This window comes from Buteo buteo, chromosome 4, assembly GCF_964188355.1.
Source record: "Buteo buteo chromosome 4, bButBut1.hap1.1, whole genome shotgun sequence".
NCBI lineage: Eukaryota > Metazoa > Chordata > Aves > Accipitriformes > Accipitridae > Buteo > Buteo buteo.
In genome coordinates this window covers 45,231,641-45,253,996 of record NC_134174.1, presented here as the reverse complement: position 1 = coordinate 45,253,996, position 22,356 = coordinate 45,231,641, and the positions used below count along the sequence as shown (strand labels likewise).

Sequence of the window (22,356 nt, the reverse complement as noted above, 5' to 3'; positions counted from 1 at the left end):
TCAGCACACCTGGAGAAACAGGCAATGCACCTGCCTCAATGGCTACAAACCAGAACTGATGGGGAAGATACAAAGACAAGTCCCTGGCTCCATGAGACAGCATATGTACACATATCGCAGACTTAGAAGAACACTTTTCCGTGTACTTTCAAGGACACAGAGAATTAGAAGGGGCGCTTAGTTTTTTACCTTCTTCCTACTTGTCTTCTCCTTTGCCTGTCTCACTTCCCTTTCCTCCACAAAGTCTCTCTCTCTGTGCCTTTCCCATATCCTTTCCTAATAAGTCACTATTACTCAAGGAACTGCCAAGGAAAGCAAACCACAAAGATGTCATCTCTCTTCCCAGTCATGAGGCCACAGAGACGGTTCTCATGAAGGGTTGGTCTGAGCATGTTTCCCTGGTGAATTTTTGGATATTCCCTGCCCAGGGATGGGGGTTGCTGGTGGAGGATATGAGGGGGGTGTAACGAAGGGTGAAAGAAAACCTTTCTTTTCCCAATTTCGTTATGTCCTCAAAAGCTAAAACATAGACTATAGCAGTTTACACCACATGGACTGTCTTACAGTTTTGCAATATAATATACACAGTTTATATATATATCTATCATAAATAATAACATAACAAATATAGTTTTTCTATTCTATTCTAACACAACTTGCCTTTTCCTTTCGAAAAGTAGACTTTACAGCTACAAATAGGTTGACAGAGGAAATCTGCCTATGCTTGTTTCCCACGTTAAAGAGGAGACAGGATAGACCACCACAGACATCCTCCTCTTAAATTCAGAGAGGCCAGCTACAGGTCCCAGAATGAAAAATTCTCCATTTAAACCTGCAAAACTGTTGAGAGAATCACGTACGGTGCCTCAGCATCTTTGCAGGCTACCTCTCTGTTTAAGATGAGAACAATTGCAGCAATCAACTCACTCAAATTAAATGCAACCTTAACTTTCCTGGCATACCGCACACACTAGATATTTGTCTGGGGCCTGTAGTTTTTCTGGGGAATTTACCTCTACATCAGACACCTTCATGCGAGTGCCCTCTTTTCCCACAAATATATCATCAATGTCGACGAGGATATAGCGATCGAGTGTGAGACAGAGGCGCTTGCCAGTCAAGTAGGCAATGGCATCCACAAAAATGAGTTTGTGCAGCCAAAAATTGAGGTTATTGCCAAAGAGAACCCGCTGGATCCCATCATGCAGGCCCAGGTCCTGCACCACTGTGGCATGCAATGCTTTGTGGGTGGCCAGGTGAGGAATGGACTCTGAGGACTTCGTGCTGGCCAACAGCACCGGCTCGTAGGTGCTGTGGTTTGACTGGAACACAGTCCAGTCATCACCAGGCAGGGGACCCTGCTCCACCTCATTAGCCCGCGTGACGTAGAGCAGGGGAGCACTAGGGTTGATGTGATAGTCCCGCAGCCCCAAGTTGGAATGTAGGAAAAGGGGGAAACCCTTGAGCTGTGCACTGAGCAGGCTGTTCTCATTGGCTTTGAAAAAGCCTATAATCCCCACTCCATACTCTACACAGTATTTGTCCAGCAGCTCTCGGTTCCAAGCATCTAGGTTCACATATTTAAGGATGTTCTCATAGATAATAAGAGCATAGCGTCCTCTATCTTTGTCTGTCAGGGTGGGCATATCTCCTTTGCCAGGAGCAATCTCTGTCCTGTATTTAAACCGGCTAGATTCCAGGATGGCCACTATTTCCTGCCCCAGCTGGGAGTAAATGCTTTCCACAAAGACTAGCACCACAGGATCTGTGCGTGAGGTGTCCACAGATTTCGTGAGCTTCCAGCTGGCTTGCGGTGGGATCAGGATGCGGTGCTGGTTGCTGCAGTCACTGAAGGGCAGGGGTGGTGGCTCCTTGATTTTGGGACTGTTAGTGACGTAGTAAGCCAGGATGCACATGGAAATCAGGCTGAAGGCAATGAGCAGCAAGATCAATCTGTGCAGCTCCAGCTGTCGCACATGCCGCACTACTTTCCACAACTGAATCATGGTGAGGCGGGCTGCCCACCCCCTCCTCACACTCTGCACCCACGTTGCTCTTGAAACCTCCAGTGCTGCTGTGGCAGTACCCAGCAGCAGCTTGCAAAAAAGAAAGAGCAGCTGCGGAGCGAGACAAAGCTAAAGGAAACAGCTACAAGGCTAGACTCCCAGGGATCTGCCATTTATCTCAAGTAACCATGGCCCTCAATTCCCATTGCTCTTTTGTGTGCTTCCTCCTGTTCCTCTCCTCTCACTCAGGAAAGTCTTTTGGAGGAGCAAGGTTTCCTGAATCTCGTCTCCAACAGCAAATCAGTCTGTCATCCTGTGCACAAGCAGTTTCAGCTCAGCCTTCCCAGGTGTCCTGTTTCTCATTTAGCTGTTTCACATTCACATGATGGCACCTTCGCTTTGCATCCTGCAATTTAAAAAGAAAAAGTCAATTCTCAGTATGGATTCATGGTATTTAATGGGTTTGAGATGAAATAGCAGGATCAGCAGGTGCTAGGTGGGCAGCATCACTCGCCTGTCAGCAGGCAGACCTGTTCCCTGGGAAGTGACGCACACCGTTTGTGCGTGAGCTTGGCAGAACAACCAATACGGCCTTTGGAAGAAAGGTCCTGACAGTGCACAGGGACTCAGGATTCGCCTTGGGGTGAGATTCTCACACACTACAGCAAACAGAGCTGGTGTACCTGGCCTTCCCCCACTCCCCTTTATGCCACTGAACAGAAAACATGAACCCCTTTTATTCTAGCCTATATTTCAAAATTAACAAGAGGAGGAGAGATCCGTCACATTCTCTGTCTTGTCTTGTTCACATACTAATGACAATGAGTCCAAGTCCTTGCCAGTGACTTCCTAGGCCCTTGGGATACAGCTGTCCGAAACCCAGCAGGATGCCTCAAATTCCCACCAGTTCTCTTGCCCCACAGCTCCCGATTTCCATGGTTCCCACCCCTCTCTACAAGGCCACCCCACTTGTCCTGGGAACTCAAGTTCTTCCAGGGCTCTCAGAACACGGCTCTGGGGAGGCATTGTCCCTCAGGCAACATGGAGCCAGGGCACACAGGCTGCCCATGCTCTGCACACGTAATTGCTGCCAACTGATTCAGTGGCAGTTGGAGAGGAAACATCTCCTGAAACCTTCCTCACCTTTCCTCATATGCCACTGAAGAGCATGAAGCCAGTTTTAAATCACCAACAGCACGACATAAATTTGGGTTGGTCTCAAACACGTGAAAGCTTGTTAGGAAGCTCTCTCACCTCCCGCTTTGTATTTATGACAGCAGACTATTTCACCATATGTTGTTATTTTTCTAGGATAAAATGCTCAACAAAGCCAACAAACACCAAGCCATCTAAAATATAAACACTAGGGAAAATAACTAAATTGCTCCTTGGTTTAAAACTAATACAAAATCCCTGTGTAGTTTTCTCTCCCTTACCAGAAGTCTGACTTACCTACAGCAATAGCCCCCAGGTGTGCATTACCTGGGATACAGGCATATTTTGGGGGAGCACCTGCTGCCCCTCCCAGCACAGTGCAAGGACACCCTGAATGCCAGATCTTCCTCACCAAGTCAGTCATGCCCAAAATGAGCTCTCTGTAAAAGCTAAACATCTTTTTTCTCTCAAAACCTTTCTTACTCACACACCCACACTCCTGCAGACACGTGTTCCACCACATACCATCCCTCTAACCACCTGGCATAGCTTACACCACCAGGAGGCACAAGAGCAACAATAACGTAAAGTACTACCAAAACAGTTCATCCTTTCTCCATTCCTCCCATTTTTGAGCCTTTTTGTTACTATCATTCTGATAAAACAAAGAATAGTAGAAGACTAGTTTGTCCATAAGTTTAAGACAGACATAAGGTTTTTATATGGTAAAGTCAGGGTTTTAACAACTAGCTCCACCAGAAATGAAACGACTTGCGAGACAGATGCTTATTTTGTAATGTTTATTACTAAACAGAAAAAAATCCTTCTGAGTCAGAGAAAATACCAGTTCACAGATGAGGCCAAAAGTCCCACTCTGAAGACTCCCACTAGGCTGTTTTCCGAACGGCTGGTGCAGCTTGAAGCACAGACAAAAAAACCCAAGCAGATTTTATATGGAGAGATATAATATTGCTAACTTCGTGACAGCAGATGGAAAAGAGTCAGAGTGCTCTTTACACAAGCCTTATAATGACCATTAAGTATTATCTCAAATAACTTCCATGCTATAAGCTCGGCAGAGCAGGGACTGGCTTGTGTAGTGCACAATGAAACCTCAGCCCCGATGAGGTCTTCAGAATAGCTCTAGACTGTAAATGTAAAGTATATTACAGAAATAATTTTCCACTGCAGAAACTGAGACGCAGCAAATCTTACTGACGGTCACACTGCAAGGCAGCAGATGAATCAAGATTAAAAAAAAAAAAAATCTCTGTTCCCCAGACTCCAAATGGATCGAGTCTCCATTCCCAAATGGCCCTCTAATGACAGAGCTGGCTTTGGAAATCCAGCTCAGCCTGTGAAAATAAACTGTGTTTTCTTCAACACAGACAACCAACCACCTTTCAGTTTTGTCTCTACATGCTGTTAATTTCTTCTTGGAAAAACGACAAGGGAGAGAAGGGGAGAAATTACTATGGAAAGATGTAAAAAACAGAATTCACGCAGTTTTTTCCTTGTTTTGTTACTGACGTGACAACTGGTTTTGAATGCATGACTCTCTGGACTGAGTGCAGGATATGGCTTGTAATTCCAGTTCAAGTCAGGTTCAGTGCTAGTGATACAACGGGATTGCCAGTGTATCAGCATAGTACCCAAAACCATGTGCCACCTTTCAAAAGCAACCAGGAGAATAACCTTTCCACCTCCACAACGAGCCTTTCCCCTCCCACTGACTCTGCAAAGAAAGCCCCAATGATACCACCCTCGTGCTTGGCACTAGAGCTCCGAAGTCGCACTGAACTGCAGAGAGGCAGGAGCCAGCGGAGGCAGAAGTCAGTAGGGCAGACAGAAGTTAGATAGAAATATATAATAAACACTGTATCTTTTTTATGAGGTGAATTCCCTGTTAAGACACAATATATACAGAGCTCCATGGGTATCAGTTGCTATGAGAAGTGGTCTTCCTTCTACTCCTGTGCAACAAATTCATGCAGAACACTCCACTCAGATCCCTACACACTTGATTTTCACTGAGAAGACTGAGAATTCCAAGCCAGTGTCTTCCCAAATAGCTCACATCCTTTTACTTTTTAATCCCATTGGATAAAATAGAATAATTAGACTATTTTGGATTCAGAGGTTCACTATCTTAACATGTATTAGACAAGAAGTTGTTTTTGCAGAAAATAATCTAAAGAGGGACGTACAGGCTCAGGAGCCCACGCATTGCCTGCAGAAATTTCCAAGCAAGTGTTTCTGGGGTAGAATTTATAATCTAAACACCACGTTGTCCTGGTTTCAGCTGGGATAAAGTTAATTTTCTTCTTAGTAGCTGGTACAGCGCGTTTTGGACTTAGTGTGAGAATAATGTTGATAACACACTAATGTTTTATTTGTTGCTAAGTAGCCCTTACTCTAAGTTAAGGATTTTTCACAGTTTCCCATGCTCTGCCAGCAAGCAGGTGTACAAGAAGTTGGGAGGGAGCACAGCCAGGACAGCTGACCTGAACTAGCCAAAAGGATATTCCATACCATAGAACGTCATGCTCAGTATGTAAACTGGGAGGGGCAGATCACTGTTCAGGCATCGGTCAGTGGGTGGTAAGTAACCACATTCTGCATCTCTTAGTTTTTCCTGGGGTTTTATTTATTTATTTATTTTTATTCCTTTTTGTTACCATTATCATTATATTTTTTATTATTATTATTATTGTTAACATTACATTTTATTTTACTTTAGTTATTAAATCATTCTTATTTCAACCCATGAGTTTTACTTTTTTCCCCAATTCTCCTCCCCATCCCACTGGGGGTGAGGGGGTGCAGAGTAAGCGAGCAGCTGTGTGGTGCCTGGTTGCTGGCTGGGCTTAAACCACGACACACAGTAATAGTAAGAAAAACCAAGAGTATGCTTAACTATGCAAAAGCCTGGCAAAGCACTGTACTACTTTTACAACTCTTTATCCCCAAAACATCAACCTGGAAAACACTTCTCTTCCCTGGTTACACTCACTCACCTCTCCAATTTCATTTTTAGTATTGAACTGAGTCTCTATTTTGCAAAAAGCTGGAGCTTCAGTTTCCCAGATATTGGTTTAAAGATGAAAATCACAAGACAACTGGATTATTCTGTAGAATAATGATGAAACCAGAGTTTAAGCTAGGCTGCCACACCTGCAGTGCCCAGCTGAGGGGCAAGAAGGAGAGGAACCCCCTTTGCTGGGCACTTCTGAATCACAGCAGTGTTTTGGTAACAATGGCTCCATTCAAGCCTCTAGTGAAGCTCCCAAACAAGCCCCCATTTGTTACATGGGTGAGCTCAAAAAAACAAATTTTAAAAAAAGGCCTGTATCAGATTGCTGCTCAAGAATCTGTCAGCTCCTATCTCTTTAACAAGGCTTCACAGCCAGAGGGCATGCCAGCTGGCATGGTATGCATTTAGCTCTTTGGGGACCACATCAGCTGGTTTAGGTTCAAATGAAAAGAAAAAAAAAAAGCAAAAACCCAAATATACCAGTGAAAATTTATATGAAAAGGTGAGAGAGCTGTCAGAAACCATCCGTACCCAAAACACAAAGCCCAGAAAGATCTACACTGGAGAAAGAAAAGGAAAAAAAAAAATCACACTGAAAATTGCTTCCTCTTAAATGAAAAAGAAAATACCTGTGTCCTCTTTTGAGATCAAACTCCTTGAAATCTAACACCACAAAACCCCCCAAGTTTATAAATAAATTAAGGTCCATTCCAAACTCCTGCCAGGACTGTCTGAATGCGAATTGCAGGAGGTGGCAGTCAGATCGTACAGCAAGGATGAAGTGTTTCACTGGTGCAAGGATGCAGGCTCAGCAGGCTCCTGTCCTGCCAGAAAAGCATCACTAGATCAGAGAGCATCAGCTGTAAGGTCAGTTATCTCACAAATCACCAGCATTAAGACAAACACTTTATAAAACTTAGATGTTCTGTTTCCTAGTGATATACAGTGTTAATGTGAAACATAAACCATTTTGTGAATTATCAGCTGCTAAGCCACATGGCAACTGATGTGATATGAAAGCAAGATAACAATCAGAATTGTGCGGTTTTAATGTCTGATCTCCAGATACTTCCAATGCTTGGAAAATATTGTGGGGGATCAGTACAAATGATCAAAACCAGCACTTATCCAAAACCAGTGACCAGAATATATGTATTTGGGGCTGCTGGTAGTACCTTCATGCCAAGGCACATGGAAAATAATTTGTGTCATTTGACACCTTTATCAAGAACTTCTGTCACAGAAGCTCCTTCCTAGCTGAGCCACAGAAGGTCTTACCACCCTAAAAAACAGTGTCACGAGTACATTTCCCCAGCCCTTTTTATTATTCATAATATAACCCCTCTTTCTGGAATGCACAGTGGCAGGATCTTGCCTTTGTCCACAAGAGCTCTAATTCAGAGGTCTTTCTCTGGCATTTCCTGCAAGATGGTTGTTGCCTTGGGCCCCAGAAGGACTGCAGTAATTGAGTTACACAGTAATCAGAGAAGGAATCTGATTGATTTTCCAACCCATTCCACTTTAATGGTGTCATCATGACATAAAATTCCTCGTTAGTCTGCTTGATTGCGAGACACCGCAGCCCCTCCCTTGTCTGTGGTGGTACCTGTATGCCAGGCCTCCAGGTACAGCCCCCGCACCCCCCCATGAAGGTAGGGAACCTTGCAAGTAATGTCAGCAGAGCACAGCGAGCCACATGGCAGAAGAATTAGTAGAAACTCAGGACGATGAACGCTGCTTGTATTCCACACACTGGATAAAAAAATACTGTGGAAGTTACAGCCACATGGTAACGTAATTGCCAACCGAGCTCATTTTTGGGCTCTAGGCTTGTGTTTCAGCTAGCACCCACTGCCAGTCAAATCCTGTGGTGAGAGACTGCCTGAGGAATACAAAACTCAGATCAAAGAGGCAAGAAATATTAACGATGCCCATGCTGCTCCAACATACAGGCTTGCAGCCTCTAGCCAGCACTGTGCTCTGCTTCAGCAAGTCCCCACACAGGGATAGGCCTCTTTCAGTACAGACCTGTGGTAAGCTGGAAAGCTTCCAGCTGGCCAGCAGTCTTGAAACGTGTCAGTCTGGTATAAGAGGAGAAGACCTGTGCGATGAAGTAATAATTATTCTTATTTTTTTATTGTCATCCCCAGACAGGTATGTAACTTCACACCTTCTGCAAAAGCAACAAACTGCAGTCCATGCTAAACAGATCTGCATGAACTCCTCTCAGCCCAGTCTGGTGGAAACCCAACTGCAGGCTTGAATTTACCCTTGCACCAGTGCAATGAAGTTTGAGGGCACCATGAAGGCACAGATCTTGGAGAGGCTGGCTCATGCTGCCAGGCCAGCTCCATGGGGGGCTACACAGGGATCCCGTGATTCCTGCAAGGTTCTTGCTGTTCGGATACATGATATATCCCTTCCACCGACAACCTAGTTTGCAGCAGATCTTTGTTCTCTTACTCCTTTACAGTATAAAAAAAAGAAAGAACAGGTTTAGTCCTTCCCATGCCAAGGACAGAGGCATGGCCCAAAACTACCTGCTAGCAATGTAAACCAATCCTTCCGTCTGAAAATGAAAAGGTCTTTCTTCTAAGAGCTTCCAGGAAATCTGGTTTTCAGCTCCCTGCCTTCTCCCATCATACTACACTCACTGCTTAGTGTCATTACCACTGACCTGACTCATTTTCAAAAACAAGGGAATTTCAAACATTTACACTAAGGTATTCCCTCAAGTTAAATGTCAGCACCACAAGCCCCTACATGTTTCACTGTCTCAGCACAGAACAGATTTGGGAAGGAAAAACAGTCATCTTGTTTTGCAGCCTGCCTAAAGATCAGATGTGCAAATCAGGAACCTGAAGAATTGTTTAAAAAACAAACAAACAAAATTTCAGCCTTCAACAGCTGCTGATGCGATCTAATTAATAAAAATAATACATCCCTTGGCAGCTGCACACCTTTGCTGGAATGAAAAGGAAAGACTACAAGTATTGTGGCAGTGAAGTGCTCACAGAAGTCAGAGTTTTCCACCAGCTAAGGGGATGTTAACTCTTCTAGGGGTGCACAGGTCTCTGTAATGCAACTGCTTATATGAGAGAAAGGAGGCACTTTACTCAGAGGTAACCAAAGGGTCATACCCACTTCTTTATTTCATGTGCTACTGAACTTCTAACACCTAGATATCAGGCCACCACAAGAACTGCACAGTTTCATCTTGGCCTTACCTTTCCTTCTGTTTTGTGTCTTTCCTGACACGTAGGTCTATGCACGCTCTGACCCTAACCCTTCTCCCAAACCAGGTGATAACATCGAGACACCAGCTCCTTTCTGCAGCCAGCCACTTGGAGCTGTGAGACTGAGAACCAGTTAATGCAAGTTAGAGCCTGCCACGCAAGAAGTGTAAATGCTCTCCAATCCCACCCAGGTGGGAAGTGAGTACCTCAGTCACCCCAAATGGTGGGAACATACCAACTTTAGCCTCCTCCTTACATCAGTAATCAACACATATGCTCTATCATGGCATAACATCTTCAATTCAACTGTGAGAACAGGAAACAAATGCAGTTCCTTCTGCATTAGATATGGACAAGGATCTAATTTCCACTTCCTCATGCACCCTGCTTATCACAATTCAGATAAATGATCCTGCTGCAGAAAGCAAAATGTCTTCTCTGCTGTCTTCTCCTAAGTAACTTAAGTGGGGAAATACAGTCAAACTGTGGCAAAACCAAGACAACTCACTGTCATTCAGAGTTGAAGTGTCTTAGTATAGAAATGTACATTATGAAAGTTTATCTGTAATTGCTACGAAAGCAGCCTAAGCATTCTTCTTTGAGCTATACTCTAAAAATTTTACCACAATTAGCAAGAAGCTGATTTTCTATATTCAATTGCCTCCTCCTGTCTGGTAACACATAGGAACTAATCTTGTTTTCCAATCTATTTTATCTAGGAACATAGGACAGTAGGAAACAGGTTCGATACTGTTACACTGAAAGTTTGACCAAACTGACACCAGAAGAAAGCCATAAGTATGCTCTACCAAAGCATAAAACCTCAGGAGAGCTCTTGTGCTTACTTGTTCTTATGTATTTGCACCAGGATTCACACAGTCGGAGTTCACTGGGCTTGTAAAAGAACATGTTCCCCAGCTGTGTACAGCAGCTGCCTCCTGCCTGCCTTCAGCTGAGGTCTTACAAGACCTCCACCCAGTGTAAAGCTAATGGCTTATCTCCCAGCCTTTGTAGTTTCTAGTATCCAGTTCTCTATTACCTTGGTGCAACTGAAATAAATAAGTCTCCTGGACTCAGAAAACAAAATATTATCATTTTTGCTGCTTGGCTATTGCAAGAAATTCAGAAACTTCAGAAAAAGGGGGTAAAAGTGATATAAGCAAGCTATAAATCTGGCCTAGCAAAGGCAAAATGAGTAAAAACAAGCAAAGGGAAGAAGAGCAGAATGGGTGGAAAAGGCATGACTTGAGGTCTACGGAGATTACACAGGCTGGCTGAGACAGTGGTTTGGAAGCCTGGGTTTTGCAAGACAGGAACAAATGCAAAATCCTAAGCCTTCATGGCCACCCATGCAATGAAAATCATCATCTGTTTTTTCACAAGCATTATGGCAGAAATAGATCTCAAGGGGGGGCTCTGTAAGGAAGACTGTCAGGGCCCTGCATACGCCAACAGCCTCTGAATGCCCTGACCAGCCTTCACCTACTGACCTGTGAGCTGCACCTGAGCTCAGGCCATGACCTGAATTACAAGTATGCTCTGCCTTGCTTACCTGACTTTGGACCTGCCTGATGACTATGGACTGATCTGGTGATTGCTGGACTCTAGGCTGAACCTGGTGGCTGTCACTGACCCCCTCTAGTTGTCCTGTTTAGGTACTGTTGTTGAGGATGCTGTCTGTGCCGGAGAAGGAGGAGGGTGGATGGAGACCCCATGCATGGTGGGTGAGGGCAACTCCAGCCTACTAGGGTCCTTATGGCTTCGATGGACTCTGCAGCAGGTTCACGTACTAGTTAGTTTTCAATGCATGAAGGATGTCTAAGTGACAGCAGGATGGAGTCTGCTAGAGAAACAGAGTGATAAAGAGTTGTGGCTATTGTTAGACTTCCCTGTCTTAATGTAGGTGGAATTATTTAATTTTCTCTCAAACCATCTGTGTTTTTAATTTTTACAAAATCAGAGCAACACAGGCAATGCACACTTATTTCCAGACCACAGCTTATACTATGCCATGCTCGCTACCATTATTAAACAAGAATTTCAACACTACCTTGTTCCCCCTTGTAGAAACCTTGTTTTCAGACAATCAACACAGAGCAACAAAACTTGTTATTTGAAAAGACATACATCTCAAATGTATTAATTCATTTTAAACTGTACTGTATTTACATGCCACTAGTTCTTAGTCTTCCTCCCATTTTATAGACTTAATTGCTAAAGTGGGTGCTACATTCTTACATTTTTAATTAGTAAACTGATTACAAGTAGAATTTTTTTTCTACTATGAAGCTGCATCTTTAAAACACTCCTTCATGAAAAGTAAGTCCAGGACCTCAATAACATCGTAATTAACAGTACAGACAAACTCAGGAACAAAAGCTGCCATATTTGCAATCAAATCTACTCTCTGATAAAACTGAAGTTTTGCCAGGAAAGCTCAAGGATTTTGAGCAAAATGTGTTTCCATTGAGGACTGCAGCTGAAGACAAAAAGGATCTGGGTACTGAAAACTCTAAGGTGCACAACTATGAGTTTTGGAGACTAACTCAGCTATCTTGGAGACTTTTTTCCCAAATTTACAGGTAGTAAAATTCCCCAATAAAATGCATTCAGCTACTGAAAACTGGATTCATCTTCCATTATTAACATAGAAGCTATTTATGTTTTGAAGTAAGAAATTGTTTTTTCCATGAAGAAATTTAGTTTTGAAGTTCACTATTAGTTTCTGATAATGGAAAAACATATGCTTAACCTTCAAGTCCAAATTAATGAGGTTAGTCTTGTGTGCCATTTTGCAAGCTTGTATAAGTATTCATAGGATTAAACAATTATGAAACTATTACTGTTTTACACATAGCAGTACGATACAAGGTCATATATTATCAGAAGTGGGACTTAAGAAAACAGAAGTATTCAGAACGCTGTTTATTATGAAACTTAGTCTAAAGCAACATGAATGTTTTCAGAGTTTCTCTTTCTCTCTCAATAAATCTTCAGCTTGATTCAAATAACTGAACTGAAAACAGAAAATCTCAATAACTTTTTAAAAAAATCAATGATCAGAGTGCCTTGTCTCAGTTGGAATGGAACGAACAGAATTGCCAGAAAAGTGAAATTCTCTCCAAGTAGAAACGTTCATCAGCTTGTATGGTGAGGTGTTCAGCAGGAAAGAGAACTCACTTCTCAGTCTAGCCTGGCGGAAGGTATTCAGCCTATGAAATGCATTGCAAAAAACGCTGTAACTTGATCCACCACTTGCATACAACAACATAACGACTTACCAACACATAGTTCTACTAATATGGTGGGTCTTGTGCTTTTCTGCAATGTTTTTGTGGTAAGACTTGTTCCACAAACAAGGATGCAAAAATGCTTTATAAACAGTAAACAGATACAACTCCATGCATGCCTCTGGGAGCTTGTCCATGTCAGGAAAATAACAGCCACAGCACCACAATTACCACTGCAGTGAAGCTATGCAATGACAGTAATATTACTGAGCACCACCAGATTTGCCCAGAGCCCTGTGTTTTCTACCACCATTTCATGAAAGTTGACAAACACAGCTGAACTTTGCCTCTACAGACAGGCTAGCTGATAACACTTGCTGTAATATAGACACTAATCTTCCACAGCCCAGCAATTACCTTAAGATAAAACATGGCTGCTCTTTAATAGCATACAGAAAACAGTGAACTAAGTGAAAAATCCTGCACTCAAAAATGGGAAGGGGAATTTATTACTAATCATTGTATAAAGAGTTAACACAAACAATTCTCAACAAAACGGTGGCAAATACACTCCTTTATCCTGCCATAAGTACTCTCTCACTTTAAGAAATATGATCCACAACAACAGATACGGGATAGAAAGCATACGGAGAGACAATTAGTCAAGTAAACAACTCGGGAATGATTGCTGGAATAAACAGGTTCACAAGAGCAGAGAGAGGGAGGGAGGATTTGGCAGCAGGGATTGGGAGACTGTTCCAGGAATAGGAGGCAGCATGAAACAAAATGCAAAGCTGAGAGTAGGAGGAAGAGATAAAGGGAGGACTGCACAGGGAGTCAGAGGGGAGTAGGAGAAAATGACAGCTCACATTGCTTAAGGAGGCAGAAACATAGTGCCTAAAGACAGAATTTGCCCAAGACATTAGGTCTAGCTTGCCTACTTTTAAAAAACATAGGTTCTTTAATAATCAAAAGAAGCAGAATCTAAAAGGCTTAAGAGCTCATCTTCAAAGACAAGTACCAGCAGAAATACACTAGCATGCTTACAGCTTATGTATTTAATGCTGATGGAGGAGCTCATACAGTCTGGAAGCCTAAAATTCACCATGTCTTGCAATATTCCAGACACACCACAGCATTATTTCATCCATATCCTGACTAAAGCCACTCTGCTGGTTCGGTTGTGAAAATCTAATACGTTTGCAGTACTAACTGCCTTCATCCCTTCCCTTTGTCCAAAGAGAAGCGTTTGGGAGAAAAAGAAGGCAAGGACTGCATTAGGCAGGAAAGTTGCCTCAACTACATTCTTACAGTGCTTTCTGCCCTTTCAATTGTAAACTGTTTCCCATAAAGAGACAAAAGCGGTATCAGCTAGCTGACAGTGTAGATTACCTACATTAAAGTACACTTACAATAAAACATTATAAATGCTGAAATTTCATCATTAATGTTGAAATCTCAAGTACAAATGTGCTAATTGATCTCAGCGAAGTAACAGATACTTTATAGTTTTCAGATCACTTAACACTAAAATCTTGTGCACAGATGTGACTGGAGAGAAACAACTGCATTTAGAGCATTCAAGTAATTTAAACTCGACTTTGCAGTAACACAGTAACTAAATAATTAATGCTTTTTAGTAGCCCCAGATTAGATTAACACTATACTTCCAGACAAGATTTTTTTCTTTTTATACTCAACATTGCTGCAAAGGGGAAAGCAAAAGCAGTCTGGATATCCAAACTCTGAATTTTCTTATCTTCTTCGTTGTAGCCAAAACACAAGATTTAAATAATTTTTAGCTATGCAGCAACTTTGAAGAACTATAATTATGTTACTAAAAAAAATACACAATGATAAACATCTTTTAAAATTTTAGACATTAAAGTTAAATACACAAATTAATTTTAACTCTAATTATTTGGTCTACTTAACTCTCACAGAATTTATTTGGTAGCTGGAATATAAAGATTACAGCTTTCTGGAAGACATGCTCTGTTTTCTTACACAACAAAGAAACAAAGCTTCTACTTGAATTGTAAAATTCAGTCTTCATTATGAATCTGGGTTAGTGTTTCTGCAATCATTTCAAATGCTTTGACTTTGTCCTCACTCTCCCATGAAGTGCTAAGTGGCTTGCAGGACATCTGTGATTGCAAGTGTTAACGGAAACCGCATCAAAGGACCTGCTGACATCTTGGTACCTGTAGCAAGAATCCTGCCCCAGTCCTTTTATGCTTATTTTTGCCCATATTCCCCCTTGCCTGCCTGTATTTTTCTCAGCCAATCTGACACGACCAGGCAGCATCATGAGGCAGCTGCCTGCTGCTGGATGCAACCCAGCCTCCTCTGTGCTCGCCAGGTGCTTGGCTTTGCTGCCTGACTCCCCTCTCAGCTGAGGGGGACACAGGTAAATGTGCAAATTCACCAGTATCCCCCCTGCCCTGGCCAGAGAGCAGACCTGCACATCCTTCTCCTCCTTGGCTACACAGGGCTGCCAGTTTGACAAATGCATTGGTCGTTCCAGCTCCAGGAAACCCACCAACGTGGCTCTCTGTTTCAATCCCCCATGTCCCTCTGCTCAGTGAGGCAGTCCCTTGGCAGCAGTGCCAACAGGTAACTCTATGCAAGCAGTGACAAGGGGTGTGTGTAGGGGTTATCAAGCCGTATGCTACCCTTATTCGGTTCCTCCAGAGTTAAGACAGAGTGACTGTTTTCTAACTCATTCCTGCACATGTAAACTGAGGATCCAATTTTGTTCTCTCATCCAGACACTGATTTTCCAGAGCATTCAGAGAGGAAGATTCCACAGCTGAGCCACAAGCAAGGGCACCATGTTCAGCAGACCAATGCTGGGAACTGCCAGGGAAATTTCAGTGCTCTTTTTGGCTTCCTTCTCGCACAGTTACAGAAGGAAGAGCAGCATTATGGGAGATGAGACAGGGTGGGGATATTAAAATCTTCAACTTCCCTCTGTGCACGGGTCCACAAGCATCAGAAATAGGTTCAAAGACCATCTTTGAGACAGTGAGAGCTCTTCACATACCCTCTGGGAGGGAGCTAGACATCAATCATCCTAAAAGCTAGAGAATTTGAGAGTAAGCCTGAGTTCAGTCCTTTATTTCACTTTTAACTTCATACGGTTACCCATTTCCTGAACGCCATCTGTAAAATGACAATCACATTACACAAGGATGCTGAGCACCGATGCCTCAACAGCACTTTGTGAACATATCAATGAATTGGTATCCTGATGTTACCTGGGTAAAACACAAACTTCAAAACAGCGATAACGGTGGGATTGCCACTGTTTACTGCTCTACTGCAAACACCCCAGAGAATGAGATTTGAGACAGACAGAAGGTGAAAAATCCTCTAGCAATTCTCAAATAGCAGAAGGATTGTAACTCAGCTTGGTTTGCTGACAGCTCCATGGAAGGGGTGAAAATTCTCTTCCCCTCCACTGCATTTGCCGGGCTCCCATACATTTCTTTCTCTTCACTGCGGCTATTTCCATCAAACAGGGGAACCACGCTCATTCAGCAAGGGCCACCTCAGAGGTTAAACTACTGGCAATGGCATTTAATTTATTGGGAAGGGGGAAGAGAGTGAATTTATTTTAGGTCAAATTGCTTATATGAAGAATCACTTTGGACCCTGCAAATGCTGGGAATACAAATAAGAGGAGATATTTGAGTCCTCTACTTTTTTAGAGAGAGGTCCACTTTCCTTCACAATCCTAAACAGACTAACATCTATCAACCAATTTAACATGTGCAGGCTGAACCAATGCCACGAAACCAACCTCTAAGTACCCTACCACCTCAGAAGAGACACCTTAACTTCTATTCCCGACTCCTTAGAGAAATTTAAACCAGAACAACTGTACAAGTATCAGTGGGAGACACTGGAGGTCTGCATCGTGATCTCCCACATTCCCCACACCCCCCACCCCCAGGAAAAACATTTGGTCTTTACACAAATACATTCTGCACTTGAATTTTCAGTATAAAAATGATTACTTACTCTGAAATGAAGCACACAATATGGAGTGGCCACTAAGCACCACAGAAAGGCTGAAAAGCTACAACATGCTAAAGCAGAGAGAGGTGAACTTCTCCATTTGGTCTTTTTCAGCTCCAGAAAGGAGGGTCTCTGCATAACGTCAGCTCATATATAGGGGTATGAAAAAGCAAGATTGTGCTTCCTTTGTTGTACAATACCTAACTTTACAACCTTTTGTTTGGAAGAAGGCATCACACTGGATTGAAAGCAGCTTTTGAAATGGTAAGCAACAAAAACAAATCCCTTTGAGGAATATTTTGCATTAAAGATGGCTTCAAATTTGCAGTGAAAGATTCCAGTGCCAGCCATATTCTGAGAACAACGTGTGTTCTCTCTCTGCCAGCCCCTGGGGCTGGCTTCCTGGCTCTATAGTGAGTTTGTTATTGCCCTAAGGGAGTATTAGATAATGAAGAGCCCCGAGTTTTCCTTTCGCTTCATGCCTGGGCTCATCCTAATGTGTGCAAGCAGTCTTAGCGCACAGAGTTTCCTTCTCAACCTCTTTCCCCTCCTATTTTCCAGCAACATTTTTTATAAATGAGCACTACCAATTGCCTCTCTTGAAACAATCTTATTGAATCGATCACCTTCTTTAGAGTGTTTCAGAGATTAAAATGAGGTTCCCAGCTTTCAAACACACCCAAGTGCTTTTACTGCACTAGGTGACTCCATCATGAAGCATCAGAAAACAGGCACCCCACAGAGTGATAACTACTCAAGTACCTGCTCCAGTCCAGCTCTGCGCTACAGGTGGCACTTCATCCTGCTAGTAGAAAACTTGAGCAGGGTCCAGGTGTGTGGAATGAGGTATGACAACAGAGACACATCTATACAGACTGAAGCTGTAACACCAGGCTGAACGGGAGCTTGTGCAACCAAACCTTAATTGTGGTTTCAGGCAAATGGCTGCATCCACTCACAACATGCCTCTGACATGCTATAGCATTTTACTGAATGCATAAAATGTTTTTTTCATGATGAAGGACAGCAGTGGGGTTAATAACTTTTCATTGTATTTCATTTAAGGTAAACAGACCTGAGACATCATTTCCAGATAGTTTAAAACAATGGAGAACGTTTTTATTGAAAGATCATTTCTATTTTTTTAGTTATTTCTTTCAAATCTTCAAAGCAGAAGAGCCACATAGGAGGTTGTCTGACAATTCTAGCAGTGAGGTAAGACCCTAGAATCCTGGAGTTAGCAGCAGGCCAACCTTTGACAGGTTTCTTCAGCTCTGTGTTGGTTAAACACTCCTGTCTACATACACCTTTTCATTATCTCTTTGGGATTCTTGAATTGAATGGCCTATGGAAAGGCCAGACCCTAATACAATATGGAAAAAATTTCACTGTAATTTTAACTAACCTGAAACATATGACATCACTTAGGCAGAGACCACCACCCTTCCTCATCCTTTGTGAGCTGAAGCTGGGGAGTGAAGAGGGAGGGCAGAGAACGGAACTGAAAATTGTATCTCCTCTTCCATATAGACACATTGTAGAGGGAAGGTTTTAGACAGCAGGAGCTACATCTACACAGTTACTTACAAAGCAGCCTAACCATCTGACTACATTCGTTACTGTAAGAGGAAAAAACAAAGACCCTTAAGAGAAGAGGCCCTGTGAGAAGTTTCTGGTCTGTGCTCCAGGCCAAGCTCTTGCTTCCTACATCTGCAGCGTTTGGCTGCATTGCAGAAGCATCCGTACTATCAGCATGAACTTGACTAGTTAATTAAAGAACATATTTAAAGGCCAAAATTCTGTTTAATGTGCCTTGACCAGGAGAATGGTGGCTACATCTCAGCTTGAGGATCAAGAAATTTCTTCACGATCAGAAAATCCTCAGTGTTCCAAGTGAATCTTATTTCCCAAGGAACTAAAAAATGGAAATCAAACACATTGTTAATCAAAGGGTCTTCTTTTACTAGTTTGTGGAGAAAGGAAAAAGAATACCTACAAAAATTTCCACTTCTAAGCTTTCAAGATGCTAAATATTAACTTAGCACAACTAGCTTTGCTCTTGAGATGCAAATGAGAATTTAGATTGCTGTGTGACAAACCACTAGAAAATGTGGTTGCATTAGTCCTCAGGGAACATACAAGACATCATCTGATTTTTAAAATGTTCTATCTCTAATGACTCTAATGTTCACAATTATTTCATCAGTTACCAATACTGCTGATATCTGTTCATCTTCCAGTCAGATACCCAAGACATAAAGCGACTATGAAGGGTCAAGGGAGTATCTATTTATAGTGCAGCATGAGCAGTAGCCTAGGTGAAGGCAAGCAACTATAACCAGCTTCCTTGTACTATTCAAGTGCATTTGTGAGCCACCAGCTCCTCAAAGGCCAGATTTCATCCTCCTCCAGCACATTTCAGAACCTGAATTTAACCCAGCAGCAAGGTCAGATGCAGAGACATCCTCTCAGGGAGGGAAAGGGAGAGCAGAGGGAGGAGGAGGAGAAGGAACTAACAAAGAGCTTAATGAGCAAGGAATGTTGCAGGCACATCAGTGCCAGATACAAGCCCTGCCAACTCCACTTACTGCACTGCCTAATGCAGTCACTGAAGAGCAGCTCCTCCATGCTCCTCTCAAAGCACTGTCATTGCAGATGACTGGTTAACAAGCAGTCAAATAACAAGGCATGAAAGAAAACACTGTTTTCTTGTAACAATCTAGGTAACAACTAGATGAGGAATAGCAAAGATAAGCACAAAGACTGAAATTCCTACCTTTAAAAGCGAAATCCTCGAGTGAAGTTACTCTCTCAAAAGCAGTCTGACAGTCAGCAACCCAAGGAAAGACATGGAGCCAAAGGGAAAGCAAGAAAGCCTGAGAGCTGCTCTTCACAAAAATCATATATAAAGTGAGCTGGCCTTTCTGGAGAAGGGCAGCTGCGCTGCACAGTTGGTAGATGGCTGAACCATTATTAGCAGCAGCTGCCTTCCCTTCACTCAGTGTTGCCAAAATCTCTCAGATCATTTTGTGAACCTAAGGATGCTGGAATTGTAAGTGCAGACAAATGGAAAAATGTAAATAAATTCATGCTAAAAAAGAGCACATCGCTGTTGAGCATAAGCACTATTAACCACTAGCTGGTATATCATACTGCAGCTACAGGTGGGTGGTGGCCAAAGCACAGTCCCACATAAACAGTCCAAAAGTACAGCCCTCTTCTCCCCAGAAACTATCTTGCCTTGCAGCTCCTCTCTGAAAAGCTTCCATATCACTCCCTGAAATTCCAGGAACAATGAAAGAAAAGTAAAGAAGGTGGTGTGCAGAGGAAGGCAGAGAAGCATGGTCCAGTACTCAGATTATCATGGCACAGGGCAGATTTGAGATGCTCCTTCAGGGTGGGGATACAGTTCCATTCCTTCCTCCTCTTACAGAGTGCGCATCTAATCATGGCAGGGCATTGAACTCCATTTGCACGGCTGACAATGGGATCTGGCAACAGTTCAAAGGCATTTCTAGTGAAGTGACTGAACAAGCTCACTGCCGGCACAGGCAGCCAGGGATGCAGAGCACCCGCTTCCCTCCCCTTTGCTCGCCAGGCTTCAGGGGCAGGTGCTGCACCACAGGCAGCCAGTTCTCCTTTTGTTCCAGTGGCAAGAGGATCAAGGAGGAAACCAAAAAGGTACCGCCACAGAGAACAGCAGCACCTAAACCCACATCAATAAGGTAGACAGAGGCAGGGAGCGGGAGGGAAGAGGAGGGAGAGGGGGAGAGAGAGAAGAGAGAGGCAGGCAGGCAGAGGGAGGGCAAGCAGGCAGGCAAGGGGTGAGAAGGGAGCCCACAGACAGCAGTGCCTGGCACCCTGACAGTTTGCTGCTGGAGTTCATCTTCTGAAGCTGTCACGGGTTTATGGATGCCTCCAGACTGACAAGCTGAAGGAAACTACATTCAGAAAATGTATTCAGCAGCAGTAAATTGCTTCTCTTGCCCTAATGTGGCTTGCAGTTTCACTCAGTGAACTGATCTCATTATCGGGGGGCGGGGGCAAGCCAACCCAACAGCACACCAGCTAAGTATACTCAGACACTATTATTGGAATCCGGAGGCTGGAACAGATCTGCAAAGGGACACAGAAAAATCACCTTCCTGTGCACCACAAATAAAAAAATTAACATGTTAAAAGAACAAATACATAAATCTAAGATATGTTCTGGCCCTATCTAAGCATGTTTGGTCGCAGTGGTGATGGGGGAGCTAAACCCTTTTTATACCCCTGGAAGACTGGCACAAGAGGGGCTCTCTACTTTAAAATGTACTAGAAAACAGTGTCCTAGAGGAGCGGAGAGGCTGGCCAGAAAGGAGGCACTTCTGACCACAGCAGCATACTCTGCTCTTTGAAGATGCAATGCCCTAGGTACGCTCAAAGTTGTATCCTTTCCCAGTCAGGGTTTGGGAGAAGAGGGTTTTCAGACAGGATGACACACTAGCACACATCTCTAGAGGAGTTATTTTAACAGGAGCTGACAGCGCACAGCAAACACTTCTGTAATAAGACAGTGAAAACTTAATGCGATGGAATGTTACAGGGTATTAGAGACCACTCTGAAAGGGGCCTGAATCTCAGTGATTCAGGTGCTATCTGTTATAAAGCGGACAAAGCACCTCCTTAAAATGTTATCCTGACAATAACAAGCTAAAAACTAAAATCAGAAACAAGGGTCAATTATCAGGCTCTTGGGGTTACCTACTAAGACTTAACCTGCTTTTGCAGAATGTCACAGTTACATTGACCAGCTGGCTGCAGTAAGTGCAGTAAGGTCCGTCCCAAACGTATTTTCTACTGGCTCATTGCTCCAACAGGACAGGAACAAGCCCCGGAAGCTAAGGTAGAAAAATTTTTAAATTGTTTATTATGAGTAGATTATTTTCCTTTTGAATTAACAATAAAACTAATTCAGAATGGGCATACTATTATGTATTCTTTCTGTCCTGTAATGGCACAATGATTTGCTCAGTGTTGTTTAATCCTAGAAGGTACATTACAAAAACATAGCAAATTATTTATTCATTTATCTAATACGAAAACTGAAAAAAGCACTGAAGTCTTTCAGAAAGAAAAGCATAGAGACAGTAAGATATTTATTGCTAAGCGGTGAATAAAAGACGAGGTGCTGAGGGATAAGGATTACATGCATGAAACCAGTGCTGCTGTCCTAATCAATGAATAAAAGTTAAATGGATGTTGAGTACCTTTGAAAAATGTGGTTTCCACATCTAACAGAAGAGACAAGTCTCTATTCTGCCTTGTTCAAAAAAATCTCACATACATGTCATGCTACAATGCAGCACTGCAAGTTTGCAAGCCTCTTTGTGAACTGCAGATAGATGATGCTGACAAAAATTTTCATTTATACATAACCAAAAACCATTTAAATTTTTAGCTTCCAGCTCCTGTCTATACCAGTAAACAAACCCTTTCCATTCAAGCTGCAGTATGCAAAAAGCAGGTGTTGGAAATTTCTCGATACTCCACTAATCACAAAGATGACAGATAATCCTCACTCCACACAACACAGCACTGATTTTTAGAATAACCAAGATCTTCATGATGAGTTTTCACCATACCCTTGATACATTTTTCTCCAGTCTTAGTCTTTTAAAATTTATTCACTT

General features: G+C 42.8%; 2 protein-coding genes across 12 annotated transcripts in view; one reads left to right on the top strand and one right to left on the bottom strand.

The window, feature by feature from the left end:
- The window catches only part of ZSWIM8 (zinc finger SWIM-type containing 8), a 103,742-nt gene extending 95,072 nt beyond the window's left edge, over positions 1–8,670 (top strand). Inside the window, exons 30-31 of one of the 2 annotated variants that reach the window (XR_012650098.1) lie at positions 5,617–5,762; positions 8,346–8,670. The gene's annotated coding sequence lies outside the window, so the exon portion shown is untranslated. Of the gene's footprint in view, positions 1–5,616; positions 6,146–8,345 lie in introns of those variants that run through there. The other variant, XR_012650097.1, reaches the window with a different exon arrangement.
- The window catches only part of NDST2 (N-deacetylase and N-sulfotransferase 2), a 136,875-nt gene that overhangs the window by 24,525 nt on the left and 89,994 nt on the right, over positions 1–22,356 (bottom strand). For 9 of the 10 annotated variants that reach the window (XM_075025749.1, XM_075025743.1, XM_075025740.1 and 6 more), the window contains one exon: positions 1,014–2,412. In XM_075025749.1, the coding sequence (XP_074881850.1) occupies positions 1,014–2,006 (993 nt within the window). In that variant the 5' untranslated portion in view covers positions 2,007–2,412. Of the gene's footprint in view, positions 1–1,013; positions 2,413–10,983; positions 11,259–22,356 lie in introns of those variants that run through there. The other variant, XM_075025748.1, reaches the window with a different exon arrangement.